The sequence below is a fragment of the Lepidochelys kempii genome, chromosome 7 (genome assembly GCF_965140285.1).
Source record: "Lepidochelys kempii isolate rLepKem1 chromosome 7, rLepKem1.hap1, whole genome shotgun sequence".
NCBI classification, from domain to species: domain Eukaryota; kingdom Metazoa; phylum Chordata; order Testudines; family Cheloniidae; genus Lepidochelys; species Lepidochelys kempii.
In genome coordinates, this window is record NC_136386.1 from 66,755,589 (window position 1) to 66,782,946 (window position 27,358).

General features: G+C 40.3%; 1 protein-coding gene across 1 annotated transcript in view; it reads left to right on the top strand.

Moving 5' to 3' along the window:
- ZMIZ1 (zinc finger MIZ-type containing 1) overlaps positions 1–27,358 on the top strand; it is a 472,315-nt gene that overhangs the window by 261,231 nt on the left and 183,726 nt on the right. The window contains 1 exon segment of the mRNA XM_073353233.2: positions 5,345–5,455. Within this exon segment, the coding sequence (XP_073209334.1) occupies positions 5,396–5,455 (60 nt within the window). The 5' untranslated portion in view covers positions 5,345–5,395.

The following is a 27,358-nucleotide window of genomic DNA, read 5'->3' on the forward strand; positions in this document are numbered from 1 at the left end:
TGGCACCCTAGTCATTCTAAAGGTCACCAGCCAGCAATTCTCAGTTATGTCACAAATGACATGCAATTTTGACGTTTGAATCTGTTCTGTGATTGATTTAATAGCGGTTCATGTCATAACCTACCATATGAAGTAGCAATGATAAAAAAAAGTCACAATTTTTTTCAAAACAATCATTCTTTTTCATTTTAAAAAATCTCAAATTTTTGAAATGTTGAAATGTGTGACTTTTGAAATGTTTCAAACAGCTCTAAAACTGATTAAAAACTTTATTTTTTTAATGATATGCTTTTTGAAAATATTTTTGATTGAAAATCAAACTTTTGACAAAAAATTAATTGAAAACTCAAAATGTGGGGAATATCAACCAATATAATAAACTAGAACAGCAAGATGAGAAATTCCCTTTTCCATTTTTTCTATCATCCACTACATAATCCCTACTTAAGAACATATTTCTAACTGTAGTTCACCAGAGAAAGATTCAATACATTTAAGGTTTAAAAAAAATCATTGTCTAATAGGTCAATACATCTGTTCCTTTAAAAAAAAAAACTTTCCCCCTTTTGAGGCATCATAAATACGTAAATGAGGTCTATTTAATTACTGCCTGGAGCTATAAACTCACATGCTTGTGGGGAGGGAAGGGAAGAATAATGTACATAATATTTTCTTTAAAAGAGAGCAGGTCTATGCCACAGAAACACAACAGGAGAATACATTCTCCATGCACGGAACAATATAACCAAAGGGAAACAGGAACAATTCTTTTCATCCTTGTAGATGGAGTTAGCATGTAAAACAGTAGTAATTTATTTGTGTGTGTGTGTGAGAGAGAGAGAGAGAGAAATAGAGAGAGAGAGAGATTCTTTTGTTTTTTAAGGCACCAAGTAAGCTTCCTCTTCCCCACAGCTCTGTTGATGCCCTTTAATGCTGATCAGCAACCCCTGCTGCTATCCCTCTGAACAGAGGCTGGTTGTTGTGCCGAATCCTGCTGTGGTTTGCTAACGTTGATATACAAGAGACTAGAATGAGACCCAACAAAGTCATTTTCACTTGTGACCTGATACAGCACTTAACTAAATAATAGAAGGCTGGTCCCATTCCAGTCTGTTGAGTTTGCCCTTGCTTAAACACTGTTATTTTCAAAGTAAGGTACAGTACTACGGCTAATCTTCAGTAGGGTTGCATCCTCATTCAAAGAGACATAAACTAAACCAGAAAAGAGCACTCTTATTCCAGAATGAGTGTGTCCACACACAGAGGTCTATTGGTATAACTATAGTAGTGTAATTATACTAGTATAGTCGTGCCTTTAATTTTCCGCATGTGGCCAGCCCTCAGTACCTTGGCAATTATTCAGCTTTCTTTTTTCTCTGTGCACATGGTGTTCTTTACTTCCCATCCAAAACCATTAAGTGTTGCTATGGGCAATGAAACAGCTTCCATGTTACTCTGAGGTAGCTGCATGACTATCATGGTTTATTTTTGCATGTTGTACAGCCCTGATTTTCCTAAAAGTTTCTGAGAAATTTACCGCTGTTGGGGAAGATGTGGTTTTGGACAAATGGGAGAGTAATGCATGGTTCAGGTAGCTGAGATCAACCATCATTTACACGTGGTTAACTGGAAGTCAGATGATTGGAGGTGTATTATATACAGTTTATAAATCAATTTGTAAAATTCTTTGCAATCTTCTGGCATGAATGGTACTACATAAATGCAAGTCATTATCATTATCTCTATAGAATCCCCCTGCAGTCTCCCAGCCCCACATTATACTGCCAACAGCACCATAGGAGTTTTCTGTTGTTATTAGCTGACAGCTTCAGTGCCTGGTACATGCAGCCTTGCAGCGGAATCATGTTTTCTGGAGGTATTGGGGATGTCCTTGAATCTATTGCCTGGAGGAGAGTTGTTTTTTGAGATTGGATTCTACAGGGTTCTATAGCTGTGAGAGGGTTAACTAAAAATGCCAAAAAAGGGCACTTATCTCTGTTCCAAAAGCAGCTTAAACACAGCATTGTGATTACTGGCTGGTTAAGAAAATTTCTACTGTTTTTGTTTTGTTTGTAAAGAGTTCTTTTCCTTCTGTCCCAATGAGCAATTAAAATGCAGATAATGTATTCCAGTTCTTAAGATGGATTGTTGCTGAAGTGGTGTCATGTCTGGGCTAGCTTATCTCATGATAAATACCTCTGCTGTCCACTGAAAGATTAAACGCCATGGCTACTGAGGTTGTTTTGGGGTCTTGTAAGCAGATAAGAATGTGTTACTCATTTTTAATAAAATATATGAATCTGCGTTTTCTAAAGGGTTCTTAGACAGTGCCTGCCATTGAGAAGGTGGTGCAGGCAAAGTCTAATAATGATACTTGTACATGAAACTGGCTTTACCATTCCATGAGTATTATAATTTATTGACAGGAGTGCTTTATTGAACCCTCTTGTGTCTGGAGTGTGGGGATGAGGTGCTTGAGCTGCTGTTGTAAGACCTCATTTAGCTGTCTAGCAGAAAAGATTTCTCTCCCAAAGTCTAATCCGGCAGGAGCCATGAGAGAACGTTATCAGTTAGGTACAGAAATCTCAGACGGCTAGGGTGCGTGGGACACACACGGATGCCATGGTCTGGAATCCATCGTGCTGTGACAGTGATGCATTCAGCATCTCCATCCAGGGGAGCACAATTCCCTTTCTGGGGGCTGGGCATTCACACTGCAGACTTTTAGAGGTGCTCTAATTGTAGGGCTTTAAAGTGATGTGAGGTGGGAGTGGGGAAGGGTTTTAGCTTCCCTAGGAGAACAAGAATCAGAAAAATCCACCCTCTCTTTCAGAGTGTGTGTGTGTGGAGAGCGAGAAGACTTTCAGGGACAGAGCTATGATAAACAAAACAAACTGCTAGGTGTGATAGGAATGAAACTAGAATTCACAATGGCAAACATTGGAGTGCAAACTTGGAATCCTGTTGTGCCAGTATAAAGTTTGCAGTCATGTAAATATGCCATGAAAATGTGTCGTGCAGATTCTGTCCTTCCCCTCTCATAGAATCATGGAAGATTAGGGTTGGAAGATATCTCAGGGGGTCATCTAGTCCAACCCCCTGCACAAAGCAGGACCAACACCAACTAAATCATCCCAGCCTGGGCTTTGTCAAGCCAGGCCCTAAAAATCTCTATGGATGGAGATTCCACTGTCTCCCTAGGTAACCTATTCCAGTGCTTCACCACCCTCTTCGTGAAATTGTTTTTTCTAATATCCAATATCCTAATATTCCTCTCTCTCCCCCCCAACCCGCTGCCCTAGTCATTGGGTGTGAGAAAGCAGCCTCTTACAGTGTTCTTCCAAGCTGGCTATCACAGTCTTGCAAGGACAGAGAAATCCATATGGGCAAAGACCAGTTTTGTGACACAGTATCCACTCCGTGTCCACTCAGAGTGTCATGAAAGGGGTTAGGAGAAAGGGGCGGGGCGGCCTGGCTGGCTGGCTGGCTCATCACCCTTGCCTGAGAAAGGAGTATTAGAAAAAAGCCTTTAAAACTGTTAAGCCTGTTACTTACAATTATACATAGCTAGAGCCTTGTTACAGTTCTGCTTTTAAACAAATTGCAGTGTGTAGCAGTTGATATTGTGAATTATGGACAGAAATTGCTGGTTGGAATCCAAGTTTCCGTCTTTCCAAGCAACTGCTCTTCCACTAAAGTAAAAGAACAGATAAAGCCAAGAGGGACTCTGTTAAACTCAATCCACAGACAGTGCGTATGGACTGTGGGGCTCAGCGGGTTACCTTTGTTTGTACTGCATTCCAGTTGGCCTAGATGCCAAGCTTAGTGTTGACTACAGTAGTTGAAAGGCCAGAGCAAAATCCCAAGTGGATATTTATCCCTGTCTCTAAAATGGATTGAGCCATAAGTGGCATAGCTTTTAGCTGTGGGATGGGTTGAGGCAGAGATAAGAAGGATTTAGAAAATAGAATCCAGAATGAGATGCAGAGGTTACTTGCTAACCCAGTACCTTCCTTGTACCTAGCATGGTCACTGATCTTAATTCTTTACTTGCATTTCACCACCACTGAAAAACAATTCTGTGTTGATATATTCACTGAAAAACAATTCTGTGCTGATATATTCATTATTTTGACCAGAGATGCTAATGTGCAAGTGCAGGGTAGCATGAAGCCTGACTCTGAAAAGGGGTTAACAAACCGATTTAACTCTGGCTTCTCTTGATAGCTGCCTACATTCGCAAACATAGCTCAACATGCTGAGTGTTAATAGTGGGGCCAACAGATCGCAGTTTTGCTGTTTATATCATCATAATTCCTTGGTGTTGTTTCTCATGTGATGATTTGCTCGTGCTATACCCACGCAAATCAAAATTCTCAACACCTCTTTGAGATGGGAGTATGCTGCTCATTTTCCAGATGCATAAAATGAGGCTCAGAGAGTTTGTGGCTTCCCTAAGGTTACATAGCAAATCAGAAGCAAAGCCGGGGATAAAAACAGAAGCAAAGATTTTTCAAAAGCAACTAGTAGTTTTTGTGGCTTAAAGAGAGACATCTTAAAGGATCCAGATTTTTAGAGGGTGTCTGTTGCTCAGCACATTTGAAAATCAGACTCCTTTAAGGTATGTCAAGATGGGCACCCAAAATCACTAGTCACTTTTGAAAATCTTGCCTGAGTCCTGAATCCCAGTCCTGTGCTCATTGCCACCACTGCTCCTTCCAGAACCATTTTTAAATGATGTTTTATATCAAGGTATTCTTATCAGTCTAACTGAAAGTACCGAGATCCAAAGCTTTCCTAACAAATACTTAGGCAAGTGTATTTAGGCTCAGTTGTGTAATCCCAGTCCTTATTTGCTGGCCATGTAATAGTACAGTGCATCCGAAATACTTGTGAGAGCGAGAGGTTTTTTCCCATAGAAAGAGGAGGGCAAATCCTTTATGTCCATGTCTTCATAAAATCCAGACTTCTTGGACGTTGCCAGCAGTTTTGCTGTTTCATTTTAGTGGCATTTGTTGAAGTAGTTCTGTAGTTCTTTGTGTAAAAGGAACCTTTGTCATTGACTTCACAAATGCTCCCAGTGGAGTTTGCTTCACCTAGCTAGGTGTCATCATGTGACTTTGGAATGTCATTGTTGAATTTAAAATACAGAGCCTCTGCCTGTGCATACCTTGTGGGCCCCCTGACAGAGCTCCCTTTCCCAAACCAGAAGAGAAAAAAAATCATCCCCAGGAAGGAAGGATAAACCCCATGATGTGTAACATCCATGGTCTCTCTGTCAGTAGAGTTGGCAGAAGTGCATGAACTTTGTTCAGTGATCTTTCCTCTTCTTTTTATCTTGCAGATTGAGGGATTTTAATGGCTTTCAGGTAGAAGCCAAGTGGAGACAATCAAAATGAATTCTATGGACAGGCACATACAGCAGACCAATGACCGGCTGCAGTGCATAAAACAGGTAAGCTGAAACTGGAGACCACTACTATGAGTAAAGCTAGAGCAGCCATGGCATTGCGTTGCCTGGCATGGCACATAGCTGCTTTTGGAGCCTGTATAATGATCATCCTTTTTATCTTTTTGTAAGGGGTGTGGAGGGAACCTTCTAATCTGGCTGAGTAGACAAACGTCTCCTGCAAGGATCGCCACAGAACAAAACCTTTTGAACTCCCCATTCCAGAGAGTCGTCTGCTTGGGTTAATCAGTTTGCTCCCCAGAAGCAGAGAGTGGTGAACAAACCAAATGAATGAGTTCATAGTCAGTTGATGTTTGTTCTTAATGTGTGGTTTTTAAAAATGTTTCTGGCTAAATAACTAAGCTGAGGTTTAGGGACTGAAGACTGGGGCTAAATTTTCATAAGCATCTAAGCCCCATGTTCAGAAATGACGTAGGCACTTAGGAGCCTAAGTTTCATTGAAAGTCTGTAGGACTTAGGCTCGCTCCCATTGATTTCAGCAGGAACTAGTTGCTTTGAGGATCTGGGCCCTAAATACCTAAATCACTTTTGAAAATGGAATTTAGGCTCCAGAATTCCTTTGGGGCTTTTAAAAATGTTACCCTCTCTGAATTACTGGGGGAGGAAAGAAGTAGTTCCAAATGCTTGTCTAATTGATGGCAGAAGAAGCTGACACCATCTCTGCCTGCTCACTCCTCCTTGTGAGCTGTGCTGCCTGACTCCCGCCCTCCAGCTGCATACTTTCTCTGACAGGAATCTGTCGCTGTGGGTGGGTGATGGTGGGGGTGCAGTTTCTCAATTCGAGATGACGCTAAAGGTTGCTGTATTTTATTTCCAACCAATTTGAATAGGGATCCCCACGCCCACCCCACCATGTGGCCTTTTAAAAATGTATTCGGGAGGTCTCTTAACCCAAATGGATCCCACGAGATGAACTCTAAAATATCACTCATTAGAGCCGGATGAAATGTTCTGAATTTTTGTTTCAGTGAAATTTCAAATTACAACCAAAAAAAGGGGACACATTTTTTATAACACTTTCGACAATTTCCCCCCTTTTTTACCAGTTCACCTCTCATAATACTTCCTGAACAATTGTCACCATGATGATCCAGAGGCCAGTATAGATTATTTGCTTCCATTTTTTTAATTTCTGCAGGGCAGGGTCGGTCTCTATTATATGTTTATACAGTACCAACATGATGAGGTTCTAGCCTCTGGGTACTGCTGTGATACAAATAATAAATAATTCTAGTAGGATCCCCGGTTAATGTGTGTGTTAACTATGTATGAAATCTTACCCTTGTAGCATAAAAATCTCTCTCTGTTAAAAACATTCTTCATGCTGTGGTCCTCTCTCCACTCATAACTTTCTTTTGCACGATGGAGTGAGAATTTAGTACCCTAACTTAAATCCTCATTTGAAGCTCAGATTAAAGTAAGAACAAGTGGTGGTATATTGGCTACACCTAGACTTCTGAAACATCGTCTTCTATTGCTTTTATCTGCTTCCTTGCTCTTAGCTTTAGAAATAGCCACCATTGTATAGCATCACACTGTGCAGCACTATCTGGCATGTGGCTGTTAGCCGAGGATTATGTTTTCTAAGTTAAAGGATATTTTTTTCATACAAATCAATTATTTTAAAGCAGCCGGAGGCTTTGGTTCTGAAAGTTTTTGTTTATTTTCTAGTCTGGTTTTACTGACGTGGGGAGCTGAAAACAGCTGGTTTTGGGAAGGTTAGAAGATTGTCTAAAACAGCTGATATCCCCCCTGTGCTTCACTCCCCTCCCCCCCCCCCCACACACAATTTTTAATAAGCGCAGAAGCTGGGACAAATCCGATGAGTCTGGTTCATGGACTTCAGTTGGTCCAAATCCAGCCCTAGTCAAGGGACCTGAAAGTTCTCTCATGGCGGTACAGAGGCCCAAGTAAAATCAAGTTGTGGGGCCTCAGCCCCGCTTCTTGGGGATAAGTATCCACATCCCCCAAATCAATCTTGTTTGGCGCTAATTGGCCTGCTTCCTGACCGTCCCCACTGAGAGGCCGAGAGCAGGTGAAGCATGGGGAGCAACCGCCTTTCCCAGCCCTAGAAGCAGACCTCCAGGTCAGGCTGAGGGAGACAGATGGGGCTGGATGGAAGATGCTGTTCTCTGTGTATTCCATGGGTATATTTTTTACCCTCACCCACTAACAACGGTAGCCTGGCAATCCAGCAGCTGAATGCAGAGAATGCACACCGAGTTTAGTTCCTCAGCATAAGCTTCTTTGGTTTGGGCTTTTTTTATATAGACTAATGTATTTTTTTCCGTGAAAAGGTTAGCCTATAAATAGCCCCTTAGTTTTTCACAATTTTAGTAATGGCAATTTTAAAATCCTATACAATGTCTTTTTATAACAGTGGGAAAAGATCACATAAACTGATCCTGCCCTACTGCCTCAATGCTGGGAATCTTTGGCCCATGCATTTCTAAATGCCCTCCTGGTATCAAGAGTCCTTGCTTCAAAATATTAACTGGGTTTGCCCGTCGGTTGGCCCAGATCCCCAGATGGTATAAATCTGTGGAGCTGTGTTGCTTTACAGCAGCTAAGGGTCGGGCCCCTTGCTCTTACTCACATACAGCTTCCTTGATGTGGGGAGCCTGATAATACTTTGTGCTATGTATTGACAGTTGGGAATCGTGCCTGTGTCAGACATCCTTCCCTACCTTATCTACTCCACTCCACCCCCACCACCTAGTAAACAAAAGTAACATTGCCCTTCTTTCCTAGAAAGATGTGTGCTTTGCGAGATTGTTAACACATCAGGAGCACGAAAGGCAATGCCAAAAAAAAACCCCACCACCCCATCAAAAATCCTTCCTTGGCGTCCAGTGTCTACACATTTTATAACCTTTCTAGCAGCTATTGGCCCATGCAACCAGACTGAGAACTGTCTGCGGCACTCCCTGCCCCTCACCCCAACCCCTGAGAAACACTACAAATGGTAATCCCTATACCTCTTTAACTGGATCGGGTTACAACAGAGCGTCAGCTCAGGTTTCTTTCTTCCCAGTCTCTGAGACTCAGACAATATCCTTTTCTGACTCCATTGACTCCTGTTTCAGGATCAAAGTTGTGATTTTTCTCCTTATTTTTTTGCGTTTTAAAAAAGGAAACAAAAACCTGTATATTGATCCGTTAGCGAGGAAATGAGGTGTATTAGTAACAAAAATGTTTCAGAGTAGATAAAACAGGACAAACAGGAGACAAGGAAATATATTAGCTCTTTAAAAAAATTACCAGCCTTCTGTGAAACTGTAACAGCTTGTGTGGTCTCTCAGTGTGAACACTACAGCATACATGGGAGTATGTTCTCTAAAATCAAGGGTACATTTTTTTCAGTGTTCAGTAGAAAAACTTAAGTGATATTCTTCCCTAGGTATGTACAATTAGTTCACCATGTCACAAAGGAGAATTGTGGGTGAACTGAGGGGGCAGGGTGGGTGGGTGCGGAATAAACCTTAGTTACATTTTTACATGTTTGTTTAAGCGAAGTGCTCATCAAAAGTGCAGGACTGGTAGCCCCTGCAAACTGAAGTGCTCTGTTTATTCACAGAACACTTACAGCACAGACAGATCCCCCACACCATCTGGCTAATATAGCTTAGCCCAGGGTTTCTCAAACTGGGGTGTGGACCTCTGGAGGTCTGCAAGGGTACTCCAGGGAGTCAGTGAGTCATATCTGAGGTCGCTGGCTGCACTGATCAACTTCTCCGTCTCCCTCCCAGTGGGGTGGAGTGGGGCCTTGGGTGAAGGGGCTGAGCGGGGGAGGCTTGGGGGGGAGCCAAAAATTTTTAAATCAAAATGGGGATCCTCGGGTTGCTAAAGTTTGAGAACCACTGGTCTGACTGGCCCACACAGGGGTGAGAGGGTAGTTTAGTTTCCATGCTCTCCTTCAGTCCTCTGCTGTGACTGCCCAATGAGTGCTCAACACTGTGGTGTATTTTGGGAGGCAACGCAATAGCCTTATTCACACTGGTAACTTTCAGTAACTGCCAAACAACTGCGTTGGATATGAGCTAGCCACTAGGAGAATAATAATAATAAAAGACTGACTGTATATCCCATGACCAGTACCCCCAACAATCCTGTCATTCCCATTGTAGTATTTGCTTTTTTACTCATTCCTCATAATACCCTTGTGATACTTCAGCCAAGTAAATAATGACTTGAGTCATACCATCCATTATTTTTCTTAGGCAGTATGAGCAAATTCCAGGCCTCCTGCAAAGTCTTTGGATTGGACCCCTGTAACCTTAAAAATATCTAGATCCAAAATGTAAAGCTGCCCCAACCCTGAGACTTTCTGGCTGCTGTCTGCTGCTTTCTGAACTGGCTCTGTGTGCATGTAGCTTTTTATGGCTTTTGTGAAATCTTTGAAGTGAGGAAGGTCAGAAAATCTTTCCATGTAAAAATTACAAGGAAATCACCCCTTTCAAAATACACCTGCTATCTTGATCCTGGATTGAGGATTGCCTTCATGATGCATGTAAAAGTTGTGTTGAAATAGCCACGTTTAGTTCCAGTAATAGGTTAAAGGAAGTATCTGGAGGTTCTCTAGTATCTGGGGGTATTTTGCTGTGGTGGGAGTGGAGAGTGCTGTTTCCGCTGCATGTGTCATGTTACATCAGGGTGCACTGAGCAATATCACATCAAGCGATGCTCTATCACTCGTTGACCCCAACCTAATGGGAAGCACACATCATATTGCTGATTTCTAGAAGCAGATTAGCATTTCTTCCCCTTCTCTTCAAAGAAGGAGCTTGCTGAATTGCTGTGGTTTGAATGCTTTTTATTGCCTAGCTGGCCATTCAGCAGATAGATGTATGCTAAAAAGTCTAATTGTATGTGTTTGTGTTGCTTCTTTCTTTCTGCAATTGCAAACTAACCTTGGAACCAGACTTTTTCTTTTTCTGCTTTCAGTGCTTGGATTTTTTTGTAACTTGCCAGGAAAGTTGGATTCTTCACATATTTGCATAACTTCTGTTAGCATGAAAATCCTGAAACCATTTGAAAAAAAATCTTCCTACTTTCCAAAATCTCTTGTTGGAAATTAATGTCAGTGTTCCCAACTCATAAGCATAAAAGCACTGCACTATTAATGTATTTTGTTAATAGTGTTTAATATGGACCGGCGTGGGTTAATAGTGTAAAGATACTTGAAAGATAAAGATACTTGAAAGTTGCATAATTCACTAATTTTAAAAATTAATGGCATTTTGCCATAGAGAATATTTGGGCAGAAACACCTTCTTATTAGTTGTTGTAGTTCCATGTAGCTACTGCTGTTTTTAATACTGAATTATCCAATAGCTTATGCCAATAAAGATAAGGTTGAAAAAGGTCCTTTCTTTACCTTAAAAAAAGTCATGTTTGTTATAGATTATTGGTTGGTCTGTTCATCAAAAGTGTCCTACTATCTATCTTGCTCCTATTTTTCCTGAGGCCTGTATAGTTACATATAGGCCTGTATGCTTCCCTCCTCGGTCATTGGAACATCTCTCTGCTGTGGGCAAATATGTTTAGGAAAAGTCTTCCCATTTATAGACTTTATCAATCAACATTTCTACCATCTTTGATCCTTCATCTTGGTAGGCTGCCCTTCTGATGTGGGCAGTCAGGATGTGAGGGAAAGAGAAAAAGATGTGGCGTGGTTTAAACAGGCCAGGGGAAGGAAACATATGCTTTGTACCCATGTTTGTGTCAAAGGCAGAATTTGGGTGGCTTGTTACTTGAGAACTGGCTGGGTTTATGAAAGGTGCAGCCTCTTGAATATGATCCTTCAACTCTTTGAGCTCAACTAGTGGGGAGTGTGCCTATTCCCCAAGTTCTATCAATTGCTTTATTGTAGCACCTGTTTTTAAGGGATGAGTGATTTTTTCATAGAGGGAATGTACGCTCTCAAAGCTTTTAGTCTTTAAAGTCTACAATATTAGGAAGACTATTACTCTTCCACGTAATTATCTCATCTGACCTACTGCTAAAAACGGCATGTGATTTTCATGGGTAAATAAAGGCTATAATTTTAACAATACTGGAAATCCAAAAGGCTATGGGTCAATCATGCACATGGAATTCTTTGATTAGCAACTGGCCTTCTCTCTGCAATAAATATGTGATACAGATGGTAGCATGTCTCTGATTTTTGACACCCCGTTTTTGTCTTGTCCGTCAAGTTGAATATCTTCACAGGAGCAAGGTTCTGCTTATTTCCTTTCATATGCTTATATGTGGTAGTACAGTAATGAATCCATGTGCTTCAGACAATGGATACAATTAATATATTATCCATGGACAGCTAGATTAGATTAGATCTGTCCAAAAATGGGGGGAGGGGTAAATACAGAATAATGTTTTTTTATCAATTTTTTTCTTCAAAATTTTCTTACTGTCTCTCTTTTAGCACCCTGGTCCTTCCATTTCACACATCTCTGCCACTAAAACTGAAAGAGAACTCTGTCGGTGATGGTGGAACGTGCTCCTCCGTACACCAGACAGGAAAGTCCATTCTCATTTATTAATGTGCAGTGCACCAAGACAGCACGTTGTGATACTGAATGCAATTTCAGAATGTTGGTTAAACCACACAGCAACATGGGTAGGTGTGCTGGGGCAAAGAGCATGCTGCGGTTCTGAAAGTGGGTAACTGCAGAGAGATTCGATTTTTAAAAAGAAACACAAGTTTTCACCATTTTTATGCATCTTCAAACTGGAGGTTGTGTCTGAGCCTTGAGCTGCACCCCAGGGTATGTTGGTTGTTCGCTACATTGGCCTTTGTTTTTCTCTAGTGCCAACTAGGTATGCACTATCTACCATGCAAATGGTTAGTGTACCTAACTTAGGTCTTTGGGTGATGGAATCAGTTGCACAACTGTGGAATATGTCCTGCTTGCTAGGTGAGAAGTTAGCCTGACCTTCATTTACTTAATGGTTCAAACCCAATCAGTGTATGAATTGTTTAAGTCCGTAAATCTGTTATGTTATTGCTGTTAATAACGGGTATTGTGTGGGCCATTCCAATATCCAGATAAAAGTCTGCTGATTAGATATTTTAAAGCGCAGAATTGACTTGGGGTCCTAAGTCCTATTTTCAAAGGTGACTTAAGTACTTAGGATCTGAAATCCCATTAACTTTCAATGAGACTTAGGCCCCTAAGTGCTTATATCACGTTTGGAAATGGGACTTGGGACCAGATTTTTAAAGGTACTTAGGTGTCTGTTACAGATGCAGATAAATGCCTAGTGGGATTTCCAACAGGATCTAACTCTGATTTCATTTTAGGTGCCTGAATACCTTTGAAATATGGCCAACAGACTCCTGAGTCACTAAGGCACTTTTGAAAATGTTACCCTATGTTCCTTTTTGCTCTGGCAAGTCCCCAGGTGTCTGTAAGTTTCCACAAATGCTTATTGGCATGTCTCTACAGAGTGTAAGTGCACAGCAAGCTGGGGCGTAAATCTACAGCGCTCTAGCCTGCTGCACATGTGGACCCTCCTATTGTGCACTAAAAATTCCAGAGTCTGCTTCAACCTAGCAGAGTCCACATGGCCAGTCAATGCATGGCAGGCCAGAGCGTTACAGATTTACATCTCAGCTTACCATGCACTAGCTCTCCACATAGACAAGCCCTGAGAAAAGTCTCCCATCAGCCCTGACATTCTGCTCTGCTAAGGAGGAGGGAAGAAGCTTTTACAATGCCAATTGAAGTAACTTATTTTCCATCAGGTTCTTTGGATCAGGGTAGGGGAAAGACACTGTTATTTCCAAGCAGACATAATGGCCATTTATATTAACAGCATCATGGTGTTCCATGGCATAATGGACCCTTTCTTCTTTAGCTGGTATGGGCTAGCTGCCAGAAATCTTCCCGCCCTCCTCCCCGCATTTGAGCTGTTTGATTTCTAACTGAAAAAGAAGCTGACATCACAGAGTTGCCCTCCTCCCCCAAATGCATAAAACACAGAAGTACATGGGGTAAGGAAGGGAAAGGAGAAGGGTAATTTCCTTGGGGGAGGGTCACTTCCTATTTGGATGAACTGGTTACAGAAGCAGTGGGGGAGATAGTGCTGCTGAAACTTTGACTTCCAGCAGCAACTGTTTTTCTTTGGGTGGGTCTCGGTGTCCTCAACTGTCTGATTACCTACCAGGAGGTGCCATTCTGCTACTCTGAGCATTTGACGATTCCTGGTTTTCCTCTTCCCTTTCTCGCTATTTGTGGGAAGCATTATGGCTCCCAAGAAGAGAGTCAGTAGGGCTGCTCAGGAATCTGAGGTCAGAACTTTGGCGGTTACTCCAGTTACAAAGTTATTGTTACAGCAGTCTAGACTTGCTGAGATGGGGGTTGGAATCAGAGGTACGGTGACAACTGATTATCCCTTCTTGGTCAGCCTCTCACAGCCTGAAAATGAGGAGGAGGTGATACTACAAACAATTCAAGCTTTGGAGCAGTGCATTGGACAGGTAACGTTGTCTAGCCAGTTTAGCTTAGTAAACAAGCACTTCGTTTAACTTGAAATTGAAGCCAGAGGATAGAAACGAGGGAGCAACTAAAAGGAGAGCATCATTTGATGACTCAGCAGGCTATGAGGGTTATTTTGGGGCATATCCAACAGGCCCAGCCCTATAGCACAAGTGACTGAGGAGACCTCCAGGTGTCATGGTCTTCAGGGACACTGCATTCCTGTTCTAGCTCAGGAACTCCTGGGCCAGCCTGCTTTCCCCTTTGGCAGCAGGATTGGAAGGGAGAGGACGTTTTAACTGTCAGTTTCCCTCTACTCCTGTCTGAAAGCAGAAGTAAGATTCAGAAGCAACAGTGCAGTGCCTGGTAGAGCTTTAATTAAAGACAAGTTTTCATTTCACTCCAAACGTGAGAGTCTGAAATGAATCCTGAAAAGGATTTTTTTGAATCTGATGCTTACTGGGATTCTTAGCTTATATAAAAATCCAGGATCCCAAATTATTTATTACTCTGTTTTGAAGCAGTCCTACACTGAAAACTGTAAATGCAGATGGAAATGGGCAAAATGTATAGGACTGTAACTAAAAGAGCCCTATTGGAGCCTCTGTTGGAGGGACAGAAAGAGTAGAACAGATAGGGTATATACCTACAAACTTGTGCATTCCTGTCTGGTATTGCTGCCTGCAAAACCTTTTTCCCTTCAGAATGATCAGTCCTATTTTTTCCAGACTAGGATAGGGATAAACAAGAAGAGGAGAAGGAAAGTGGATGCTTGGACTCTAGGTTTCAGGAAGTTGGATGGCAAGTGTCATTGTTGTGTCCTGGAAAATTAAGGACACTTAATGGTTCTATGGGGTATTTGTCTACTGTTTGTGGTCAGACAAAAGCATTTTTAAATGTTTGTTCGGGCTTTCATGAAAAGGAATTGATGACTTTTTAAAGACTAAATCAAACTCTGAACAGCTGCCTGCAATGCCAATTACAAATATTCTTCCTGAAACTGGAGTGGACATTGATGATTTAAAAAAAAAAAAAAGTACGGAGTTATAAATCTAGTGGTCTCGGGAATTTGACCCCTCAAATTGAATCTCTGAAACAGTCACCCTATATAATGACAGGTTTCAGAGTAACAGCCGTGTTAGTCTGTATTCGCAAAAAGAAAAGGAGTACTTGTGGCACCTTAGAGACTAACCAATTTATTTGAGCATGAGCTTTCGTGAGCTACAGCTATAAGTCACCCTATAAGTGATCATAATGTGAGAAATTAAGTTAAATTTATCAGGTTATGATTTGGAACAAAGTTTGAACATTCAGATGTCTTGTGTTGTTTCTCAGGGTAATCATCACTGAATGCTCCTTTGTACTGGAAATCGTAAAATTGCTATTGGCGATGGAACTTTAATTTCCAGTGTTAGTTGTAACCTTCAGGTTGGCCATTTAAAACAATGAAGAGGTTAATCAATTACATGCACCTCCTGCTATAGGTGGCCCTTTCTAAAAATAGCCCAGAGGCTTTCTGAATGCATGTTTATCTTTATTTCAATGAGTATTGCAAATTTAGTCTTTCCTAGGAATACTGAAAAATCATTCTCATGCAAACATTTTATGTACGAATTTGAAACATGTTAAGAATGTATAGGTTGCTGATAGGAGCTGGTGAGAGTAGGACATGTTTTGATGTATGTCTTATTAGACTGGCATCAGTTCTATTCATTCTGTATGGACTATGAGATTAAAATAATAAAGCTAAAACACTGAAATACAAAGAAGACAGATGATAAACATTTGAAAGTGTTCAGTAAATGAGTAAAAAACCTTTGAAAAAGTATGTGTCAAACCCAATACAGTGTACATAATTTGACTGTTGACTGTGGATTTCTTACGGTTTTTCAACAAAATCCCTGCCCTTATGCCACTAGAATTGAGAAAATAGAATAAAAATTGAGTTTGGTCCATTGGAAAGAGCAAGGATTAATACTTTCCTATCATTCTCGGAGCATTGTGACCTTCATTGACATCTGTAAATCGGTAAGATTCTCCAGTGGAAGGTGCTATAGAATTACTTATCAATTGTATTTAGCACTTGTGTAGCAATCTACGGTTTCCAAAAACTGTTCAGACATTACTTATGAATAAACCCAGATAATTCAGAATGCTGTCATTTCAGCTTCAAATTATATAATTGTTCCTAATGTGGAATTTTGCAGACTGAGGACCCTACTGTTGTCTCCATATATCCTATTTTAAAATACATTGTGCAAGTAGATTCTTGTAAACAAGACAAGTAAGCATGTGTGTGGAACAAATCAGCTTCCGTCAATAAAATCCATTAACAACTTCACCTGAAGTAAAGGTTTAGGTTGTCATCCACGTAGGGCGACCTGGTATATTTTGGAGGGAACGGCTGGCAGATACCTTGAGAATGGTAACTCAGAAACATGTTGAGATATTTAAGAACTCAAACAGCCTTACTAAATGGCACAGGCATTGCAGATGGAAGTTCCTATATCATTAAATTGGTTCCTGGTTAAAGCGCCCCAACACCTTTGCTGAATTTTCTTTGTGTAAACAGCCTGGCTAACTAGAGTGGGCAATATCCAGTATTCACCCACCCATAATGGAAAGGGGTAAATGTTTGACTCACCCACCCATGGTGTTGTATTTTATTATAACCTTTTATATTTGAAATCAAATGGAGAAGGGGGAGAGTCCAGTATGAGTACAAATGTTTTCATGAGTCTTACTTAAATTTCACAGCAGACAGGATGTCACAGATCTAAATGGCTTGGAACCTGCCCACTTGAGAGACCCACCCTTTTCCCCATATCACTGTTCTGGAGTTGAGATCAGCAAAGGTGCTCTAGCTTGTCCCCCAGCATAAGACGGAGGGTCATAGTAAAGAGTGTGTTCTATTTGAAAGCCCATTCGCTCTGGAACTCATCCCCCCACCCCTCCTGCTCCAAAATGGCCCACGTTTCTTGACCTTCTAGGGACACTGCAAAATCGTACATAATTGCTGAAGTTCTGGGGCTTTGTGTGGAATAGGAAGGGGCAGTATATTTTGCTGTGTATTTTCTTGTGGGTATGTTAACTTATGAGTGATATTCTAAGAGACTGTGCATTTAAGTTTTGTTGGGGCACCTAGAACTCATGTACAGGCATTTTATTTTTAATATATTTTCGATGTAAATGTATAAGTATACATAAAGTTCTCCAGAAGTGCTATATAATCCCAAGTACTAGTGCCTTGAGCTAGCACATGTGAACCGGGTCAAGGTGGCTAGAAAATGAAATTGACCAGTCTAGTTTCATTCTCCTATATGAGTGTAGTGCACCAGTTAGATATACTAGATGTCATAATTTTTTTGGTATTAATAATCTTAGGCAGTGATGCTTAGACATGAAGATGTGAGGAACCATATAATTATTAAAAAGGGTCCTGAAGTGCCACCAAATAGTTGTGCCAGGAAATCCTAACTTTACATGTTGATGTTTGCACTGTAATACTGAAGCTTTGTATCATTATGCCTGGTCAGGAAAATATGATTAAAGATGCAACTTAATAACTATGCTCTGATTATCTTGAGACTCATTGTGGCTTCTTGCTTCTCTTTTGCTTGCCACGCTCTCCCCCTCCCAGGGATGTTGGGAAGGAAAGGTACTTTTCTCCTCTCCGAAGGAAGGACTCAAGAAGCAGTGTCCATAATGATAATCCAGATGTCCGGCACTTTCCATGTGGCCTTGTGTGTCATGGAGTGTTCTTATGATCAACATTGCTCTTGTTCCACCTTAGAATAGGCAGAAGGGGAAGCACAAATCAGGCCTCCCTTACATGTACCACATTGATCTGATAGCTCCAGGTTGCGTATTACCATTCCTCAGGTGGTGATGGTGACATGGCTAAAGATTGGATTGGCAAATGTTGTTGTAACTGGATATATGCATTACTATTGAGCAAAATGAGCTGTTGCCGCTAAAGTGAGCCAGTTTTCTCTGCTGGCTATGAGAATAAGATACCAGGCTCAGGTCTTAAACCGCAAAAGCACATTGGCCGGGGCAGAGCATAGCGCAACAGCACCCAATAATTTTTGTTACAGAGAAGGTGCTTTTGTCGTTTTCTGCCTTAATAGGAGATAAAGGTTCTATTGTAAATATTCAGTGTGTACTGCAGCTATTTATATACTAAGCATATAACCCAGAAAAGAGATGCAGCCCTTGTAATTCTGATCAGCAAAGTCAAACAGTAATCCTCATTTCAGCTCTTTTAGCTTCTGCTAATGGTTTTCAAGAACAGCCTCATGATGAATATATTGCTGACACATACCATGGCTTTTTAAAGTAGGTGGATAAGATGGAGTTGCTCCCAGACACACATTATCCCCTACCCCCACCCCCACTCTCCCTCCGCAGCTCAAAAGCAAATCTTGTGGTCACTAAATTAAGGGACCAACACGGCAAAGTGGTTAAGCTGACATTGCTATTTAAATTTTGAAAAATAAATTGGATAAATTCTGGAATCAATTCTGCAAACATCTGTGTATCGTGAGAGTGGTCTTTGTTTTGCAAGTGATCCCCTGCCCACAGGGGCAATATTCTCATGGGAATAGACTATTTAACATGAGCTGGGAAAACTCAGTGTGGGCCAGATTCAGTTCTGACCTACAGAATGGGGTCAGTTACCTGTTTGGGGACAAGGAGGTTGGAAAACAGCTTGTTGAAAACTTCAGAAAAAAAGGTAGTGAAACATTTTTCCATGAACATTCTTTAGCTGAAACTTCAAATTTTTGAAAAATTTCAACCACTCTATAAACTGAACAAAACCCAGCAACAGTATTTGAAAAATTCTTTGTCAAAATTTCCAAAATATTTGTGCAGCCCTAGAAATTGATTTGGTGTGCATTGGCCATGCAAAAAAAAAAAAAAAAAAAAAAAGAATTTCACTTATAAATGGTGGGGAAGCAAATGGGGCTTTGCAATAAATGTGTTCGTATAAGATTAAGAAGCAGAAAAGGTGTAATAGGAAAGCAGGGGGATAATTAAGCTTGGAAGCATTGCTTTATTTTGTACACTCTCGGTGCTTTTCCTCTTAACACACAGTATGGTCTGTTGGTTTGTACACTGAGAACACTTTGCATGTCTGCTGAATTCTGCATCAGTGTAAGTTACGCTGCCTCATTGATTACTATACAGTTCCTTGTGTCTATTTTCAACGCTGAATTTTGCTCAGAGATTTCCATGGGAGTGGCACATACCTACCCATTTGAATTTGACCCTGCTTGTCTGTGCTGACTTTTTTTCATATAAATGCTCTCGATAAAGATGTTGTTTCCTTGCTCACTATTTATTGTTTTCCTTCGCTTGAAACGGGAACTGCAAATACTGAAATGTATTAAAGGCGGTCTGCTTTCACTGTATCTTCTCTTAGTAGCTGTGGATTTAATTCTTAGGTCTGTGGCCTTGTATGAGTCATTTAATCGGTCTGTGCCTCAGTTTACCCATTGATAATAGGGAGTATTTGGAAGTTTAATAAACATTTGTAGGGCAGTTTGAGAGCCTCCGATGAAAGATGCTCCATATAAGTGCAAGATATTCTTATTGTTTAAAGACTAGTCTGACTGAGAAAAGCATCTGAATGTTGGAAAAGTTTCTATCTGGATGCAAAGTTCATAGCTTGAGCCTTTTTATTTGCCTAACTATAAAACAATCTTTGCTCCGGAAGGAGTCCGTAGAGCTATTCCTTTTAGAGAATTGCACTATGTATAGCTGTATGTAGATAAGCACAGTTCAATTCCCTAGAAGAAAGAAAATAGCTCAATATTTCCCTCTATCCTCCTGAAGAAAGAGAGGACATTTTGATTCTTGGTTTCAGTTGTGTTTTTAATTTACTAAGTATAGTTCCTTACGTCTACAGACTCTCAGATGTATAATCACATTACCTTAGCCGTCACAAAAGAGAAAAACCACCTATTTTGGGTCATGGCTTTTTCCGTTTTAGAAGCACATCAGCAATTAGTGACTGATATTTCTACAACACCACTTTAGTTCCATAAGAGCCAATGAAGGGCATGTCTGGGAGTGAGAAAGGGACTTAATTCATGAATGAAGAACCGTAGCAGTTATCCATGCATGAGAGGGAGGGGATCATGGCTGGGCTTACTCACTGAGCTTTTAGACTAATAAAAGGCTGTATTAATGAATTACAGTGAATGATCATGGCTAATATGCAGGTCCTTTGCTTTTTGCATGTAGTGCTGAGTGACTTATCCAATATAGGTCTAATAGCCACATATTTATATGCTATACACAGAGAACTGCCTGGTCTCCTATCAGTTAGTCAATTGCAAGGGTGTCTGAATGAGAGTTATGTTTACGTTATTCAGACAGGCAATTTATTTTAATTTCAGCGTTAAGCTTGCTTTATCTAGTACACAGGACCACACTAATTCTGCTTCAGTATTGTTTAAGTTGCAGAGAATCCTTCTCAGCTTTCCTGTTTGTTTTTTGCTGTTCTGTGTGTGTATTCAAGGGTGCCGTATATTTTCATTAAACACAGCGAAAAGCAAGTCCAGGTGAATATTAAGATGGAGAAAATGATTAGAAAACATTGACTGATTTTAGATAGAAATGATAGTTTTTGATCTTTTCAGCCAAAAAAGTTTTCTTGGCTGGTGGAATCTGCAAAAGCAGCTGGACTCCATGTCTTCCTTATTAAAGGAATAGGTTTAGGGAGTGCCAGAGATGGAGAGAATGCTTTTAGAGGTAGATAAATTTGGCCAGATTTTCAGCTGGTGTTAATTGACTTCTCTGCAAAGGAACTAGGCCAATTTCAGTGTTGCCAACTCTTGAGATTTTAATATAGAGTCTCATGATATTTGGTGGATATCTTTTTTAATCCCCAGTTCTTGGAGTCATGGGTTAGTTTCTGAGTGTAGAAAAGGCAATATATGACTAGTTGGAGCAAGTTGATACTGTATGTCTTTTTCCACACAGTGACAATCTCCATTTGTTGGTAGTAGTTTTCTTCTATTCTAATACAAAATTGCAAGGCTTTGTGTGGCCAGTGAAGCCGGACAGCAGGCAGGGGCCAAAGTGGCTATCCATGTGAGAAATGCAGTGACTCTAGGCCACTGTTAATTAACCTAGAATCTAGCAACATGTCTTAGCGTCTGTGTGATTAGTTACATTATCATTCAGAAGTTCAATTGAAGCGAGACATGAGACACAGAGCAGACGTAGCTGGGTAAAATAAACACATGACTTGAGTCAGCCTTCATAATTTGGTGCAACATCACATAAATAAATGCAATAACTTGTTTAGCATAGTTAAGCAGTTTGCTACTCAAAAGCACCCTATTTGCATGACATCCCATTTGAGCAGCAGTTAAGCTATGGTAAATTAGTTGTGTGTTTTCAGAGCCAGGCATGTTTCAAAGAAAAGAAAAAAAATATTTCTCCCCCTCAAAAATATGCAAGCTTGTAAACTAAAATTCCACGTTTAATTTCCATAGCAACATATAAAAACACAGAGTCTGCACTGAAATTATTTTGTTTTCCATATTATTGCTGTCATGTTAGTGGAGTCTTGATATATGCATGATAACTTTAACCCTCTGTAATTACTCTTAATTTTGCACTGTTGTTGTCCTAGTATTTACTGCATTGCTATATCTACAACATGTTGGTATACATCTGGGTTGTAATCTTCTATATTTAGAAGAGATATACCTGGTATCCTAGCCGTATTTCATTCCAGGTAACTGATTTCTGTCTTCCTAAATTTTTTTTTTCAAGGTTTTAGTTGTATAAGGCATGCATTTTGGTGTGGGGGTGTAGAGAACGCAGTATATAAAGGGTATATGACTTTGTTTTACAGTGCTTTGGGATCCTTTGAAAATTAAAAATCTATGTGTGCATGAACTGTCATATACTGATGTGTGTGTGCAGGTTGATATGCATGTGGTTACATATTGTAGGCTGGGGTAGTCAATAGGCGGGCCAAATCCAGACTGCCAGATGCTTTTGGACGGACCCCCAAATCTTTTTATTTACTTATCCTTGGTGTTATTTTTTTATTATTTTCTATGGAGTTTGGACCTTGACTATATCTTTGCCCAAGAAATGTGGATCTTGATCAAAAATAATTACCTATCCCTGTTGTAGGCCCACAGATGAGCGGTGTCAGATGTCAGGGCCTTGCAGGTTGAATTCCCATTGAAGGAGAAATCAGTGATGCAGAGTTTAGATATAATCTTAATGCAGCTTCTTTTATTTATACATATATACCAGTTCCAAAGCAGAGGTGCTCACAGACAACTTATAGATAATTCTCTCTTTCAGGAATCTCAGCCCAACCACCAATTCCTACTTCCCAGGGAGCAACTCTGCCTCAAGAAGTTAGTGAGATATTAAGGCAGAGAGAGAACTCCCTTGCTTCTTGCCATAGCTCCCCTACGCAAGATACTGCATCAATAAATAAATAAATAAAATTTGCTTGCAAGAAAAAGAGCTTGGGAGACTGGTAGCACCACCTGGTGATTCCTGCCCATAACAATATATAGTCGCATGTCGCTGATTTTTGTGCATTTGAGTCTTTCACTTTCATTGAGTTAAGTCAGCTGGAGTCCTAAGAAGCACTTATTTATAACAGCTCAGTTCTGGAAACTTCACTTGAAGGTTCTGATAGGTTGTGAAATAATGACATTGTGATGTTTTTTCAATAGCTGTTTTATAGTAAAATTAAGTAATATTGAAGATCAGTCTTGTAAGTAACTGATTCTTACAGTTTGTCTTGGTTTGTTTGTTTCTATTTTAGATTGTGAGTTCCCCGCGACTACCTTGATACAAGTGTCTTCTGCACTGTTGAGCACATTGCTGGTGATGAAAAAATAATAAGTAACATGTATTTAAACATCATGGTTGTAGGTTAAACATTGTGGTTCTCTTGTAGAATCTTCGGGCTTAGAGCTCTGCCAGCCTGTTAATGTCTTGTGTGCTTACTGTATTAGACGTAGTAGCCCAAAGTGAGTGCTGAAGTTTTCAATTTGTTCGTAGTAGTAGTTTTTAATGTTTTCTTGCATAAGGCAACATTTCCTAGGATGTAGTCTCTTCTTCATATTTACATTTTGGTTCATGCGTGGTTTCCTTTCAGCTCCCCATTCCCACCCACAGAAAACATCTTTGGTCTCTGTAATCCTGAGAAATTTCAGGGACCCCCCCCCATTTATTTTAAAAATTATTTCTGAGAAAATTAGAAAGAGGATGGAGATCTAACCCATTAATGTTTTGGCAAATTCTTTTCTTCCTTTAGATTAGTTGCGACTTTTGTCTTTGACAGAATTGACAAAGGCGGGGAGTTATTCATCTTGCATAACTAACCTATAAATTAATTTTCAGTAGCACAGTTGCTGTGTAGGATGTCAAGTTTTCAGCATGCTGTGTGTGTATATAAAATTGTTTTTTGTAGAGACCCATCTTTTAGTGGTTGATTTATGATAGGTCCCTACTGTGCTTGACCACGCAAAAAAAAAAAAAAAGAAAGCCTAAGTGCAATGGGTTGATAAGATGGAGACTTGAGTGAGAGTTGCATAACGCATAATTAATTGAAGTCCAAGTCACTATCGACATTGCATTAGTAGCTTCACTTTGAGGTAGCTTCTGCTGTGACATATTCCACTGAGATGAGTATGTATCTCTAGAGTGAAGTTTAAAAATGAAACAAACTTATTTCTGTCCTTTACTCCTGTAAAAGCATATTGATTTTTGATAGACTCACATTAAATAGGTGTTAGGGTATGATACAGTGAAGTGAAAACTGAACCCATGTTTAAGGTCTCTTTAATGGTGGCCTAAATCTCCAAAAATGGTAAATGATTGAGTGCCTCCATTTTTGGGTGTCCAACTTGACTTCTTAAGGAGGCCTGATTTTTCAGAGGGAAGGTGCTCAGCACTTCTGCAAATCAGGCCCCTTTAAGATATCTCAAGTTCAGCACTCAAAAGTTGAGCCACAAGACTTACCTGACGATCAGTAAAACAAAAATAATTATTTTTTTTCCATATTCTGAGTGTGTGGTCACTGTAGATGGAGCTGGTGAAGTGATACTGAAATGCATTTTGTGCCCAATGATCTCAAACCGCAAACAAAAAATAGCCATGTTCTTCTGTGCTTTGTGTTCAGGATTGGTGAGTTCTTTTCTCTCAGTGCAGGATGTGTCCAATGGAAATATCACTTACAAAACCATGTATGATTAAAAATATATATTAGGGTATGTCTACACTTACCTCTGGAGCGATCGATCCAGTGTGGGTCGATTTATTGAGTCTAGTGAAGACATGATAAACTGATCGCTGAGCACTCTCCCATCGACTCCGGTACGCCACCGGAGCGAGAAGCATAGGCGGAGTCAACGGGGGAGCATCAGCAGTTGACCTACCGCAGTGAAGACAGTGCTGTATGTAGCTCTAAGTATGTCGCCTTCAGCTACGCTATTTTCGTAGCTGAAGTTGCATAATTTAGACCGACTTAGCTCCGTGCCCCTCCCATCTCCCCCCCCCCCCCCCCCGAGTGTAGACCAGGCCTTAGTCTTGGTGGCGAAACCTACAATGCCCAACAACACGTCCACACCACATTTCCTCTCTATTATATTTAATGTTGGTTTTGTGTTATTGAGGTTGCAACATGCAATCTTTTTGGTGCCCTGCAGCATGTGATTATCACAGTATGATTTGTGCTCCAGTTATGCTCACATTTTTCTTTCTCTGCAATTTTTGCAGACGCATTATCGCAGGAGAAGTTGTCCTTGGAGTATGATGCTTTAAAGGGGTTTTGAGCTGGTTTTTGTGTTTTTCTGCTGAATGAGAATGGAGGATTGAAATGACAGTAGATACTAAGAGTTTTTGCAACAGATATTTGCAGCTTTGAAGGCTCCCAATCTCTCACCTTTCTGCTTGCTACAGTCAGGACAAATAACCTAAACTACTTGGCCAGTTGGTTTTTATAACAGACATAAAAGATCACTCTTTTCTTTGTTTAGCAGGATATGCTAATATTCATAAGTATACAAAGAGCTTTGACTCCTCTCATTGAGCTGGCATGGAAATGTTGCTTTGAAAATACAATCCAGAGGAAGTCACGCAGTTGGTATAAATTTGGCTCCATGTTGTTTAGTAGGAAGATACCATGTTGCATAATGTCTGTTTGTTTTTTTTAATTCTTCCATTGTTTTAAAACTTGCTGTCCCACATACCAGTCATCTCTTGTCAATGTAAGGGCTTTTGACAAAGATCCTCCATAGAAGAAGGATTAGTGTAACAGGATCCAAAAGGTCACAGACATAAGAGCTTGTCACACCCTGGTGTGGGAGGATACTTGTTTTCACTCCGCTGTCTTGGAGCTAATTTATTTGGTTTATCTGGCATGAGAATAAGAGGGGGAGAGAACTGAATAGCCTTTAATGTGAATAGATTTTGTATGTAGGACATATGTTTATAGCAGTGCCAACTTCAAATATTCAAAAATCATGAGTCAAACAACCCCCCCAAAATCATCAGATTGGCTTAAAAATAACGAGAATTTAGTAAATTCCTTTTATTATTTATAATTCCTTTTATGATTGGTTTCCTTTTATTTGCCTTCTGGGTTTTGAGTCTTCTGGGTGCACATTTTCAGACTTTTCTCTGCAACCACAAAGGCTTGGACCTTACTTTTTAAAAATCAAGCTGAGTTTCCCATGTGAGTTCTTGTCTTTTGAAGTTTGGTCTTTAAGTGGAACATCACACCTGTTGCGAGAGCTGGCATCACTGTGTATGTAGCCTGTTTAGGAAGATACTTACAAGAGATTATGATGATACACATGGGAAAGGAAATAAGTGAATCTTTAGAGTTAATATCAGTATTTTTTTAATTCCTGTGAAGTCTTATTGGAACCTGTATAAACTGAGTAAAGTAGTTTTGGGTCATCACTGACCACCTCGTTTTTGTCAAAACTGCTGGCTCTGTTGAGCTGGAGAGTTCAAGTTTTACATTGACAGAAGTCCTTTTTATGCAAAATCTGTGAAGCAAAAAGCCAAAGGGCTTGAAAAAATTTGGTTAACTCTCAATGTTGGATATTTGGATATGCCAGAGAGGACGCTAATGGGTCACCCTTTTGATGAACTGTATGGGCCAGTCCGATCTCCTTAAAATGGCAATTCTAGGAATTGCTGACAATTTCCTGGTGCATATAGTGTGTAGTCCTTCAATAATGAGGTTTGGTTTGGGGGGTTTTTGTTTTGCATTTTCCATTGCAAGGTATGAAGGACAGATATAATATACAGAACTTTGGTATAACCAGGTGCTGTTCTCCTGGACATAGAATATGTCCTCCAGCTCTTAGATAAATGAATACATAAAAAGGGGAAAGTATAGGAAGATGGCAATCATAAATAGGGGCTTATCTGGGATTCAGATGACTATGAGTCTCAGAGGTCGGGTTGAGCTTCCTTTGATCAGAGAAAGTACGTAATTTGCTGGTGAGTGTATGTTACAGGGCCTTCTCTATGCCCAATCTGCAGAGGATATGAGCCTTACAGCCACAGCTAGAAAGCATTGGCTTGTTAGCTCGAGGCCATTTCACCACAGGCTAGTGGAAACCCTTTATACACCTCATATGCTATGGAACTGATTATCTCCATTAGTAAGGAATTCTTATTTTATTCTTCTTTTAATTCTATTGTTGTTTTAATAATAGCATTTATTAGTTTATTATTAACAGCAATAACAAAAATTCTTATCGTGCCTGATCTGTGCTAGGTGCTTTACACCAAATAAAAAATGGCCTTTCCCCAAAGACCTCACAAATGAAGGCTCGACAAGCAAAGACTTGTACCATGTGGCTCTCTTGTGCCCATAATGTATCCTCATCCTGGATGTGAACATTGTACCAGTAAGTAGGCACACAGGCATCATGTTGATGGTGACCTTATACAAATCCAGATAGGGATATGGATATATGTAAATGTCAGTTGTTTTCAAAATCCAGACAAATAATGCTCTCTTCTCAGGGGATGTAATGGCTAATGTCTTGCTGTACATTGAGTTCCACCCCACGCTAAAAATTTGGAGCATTTTGGTTTTCAAGTACTTTGAAGTATGAATTCTACCCCCACGCTAAAAATTTGGAGCATTTTGGTTTTCAAGTACTTCAAAGTTTTACAAATTTTTAGCATGGGGTGGAATTCAGTTCAAGTAAATAATACTACTAGGTGTCTCCCAAAACAGGACTGTAATTTGGCCAGTGCAGGGGAGGGTGAGAGAGCAGCAGTTAAATGGGTTTCTTTCTCCAAGTCATGCCGGCTAATGAAATTCTGCCCCTGCAGGGGTTGTGAGATTTCCTCTGGATATTTCTCAACACTCTACGCGCTTTTGTATTTT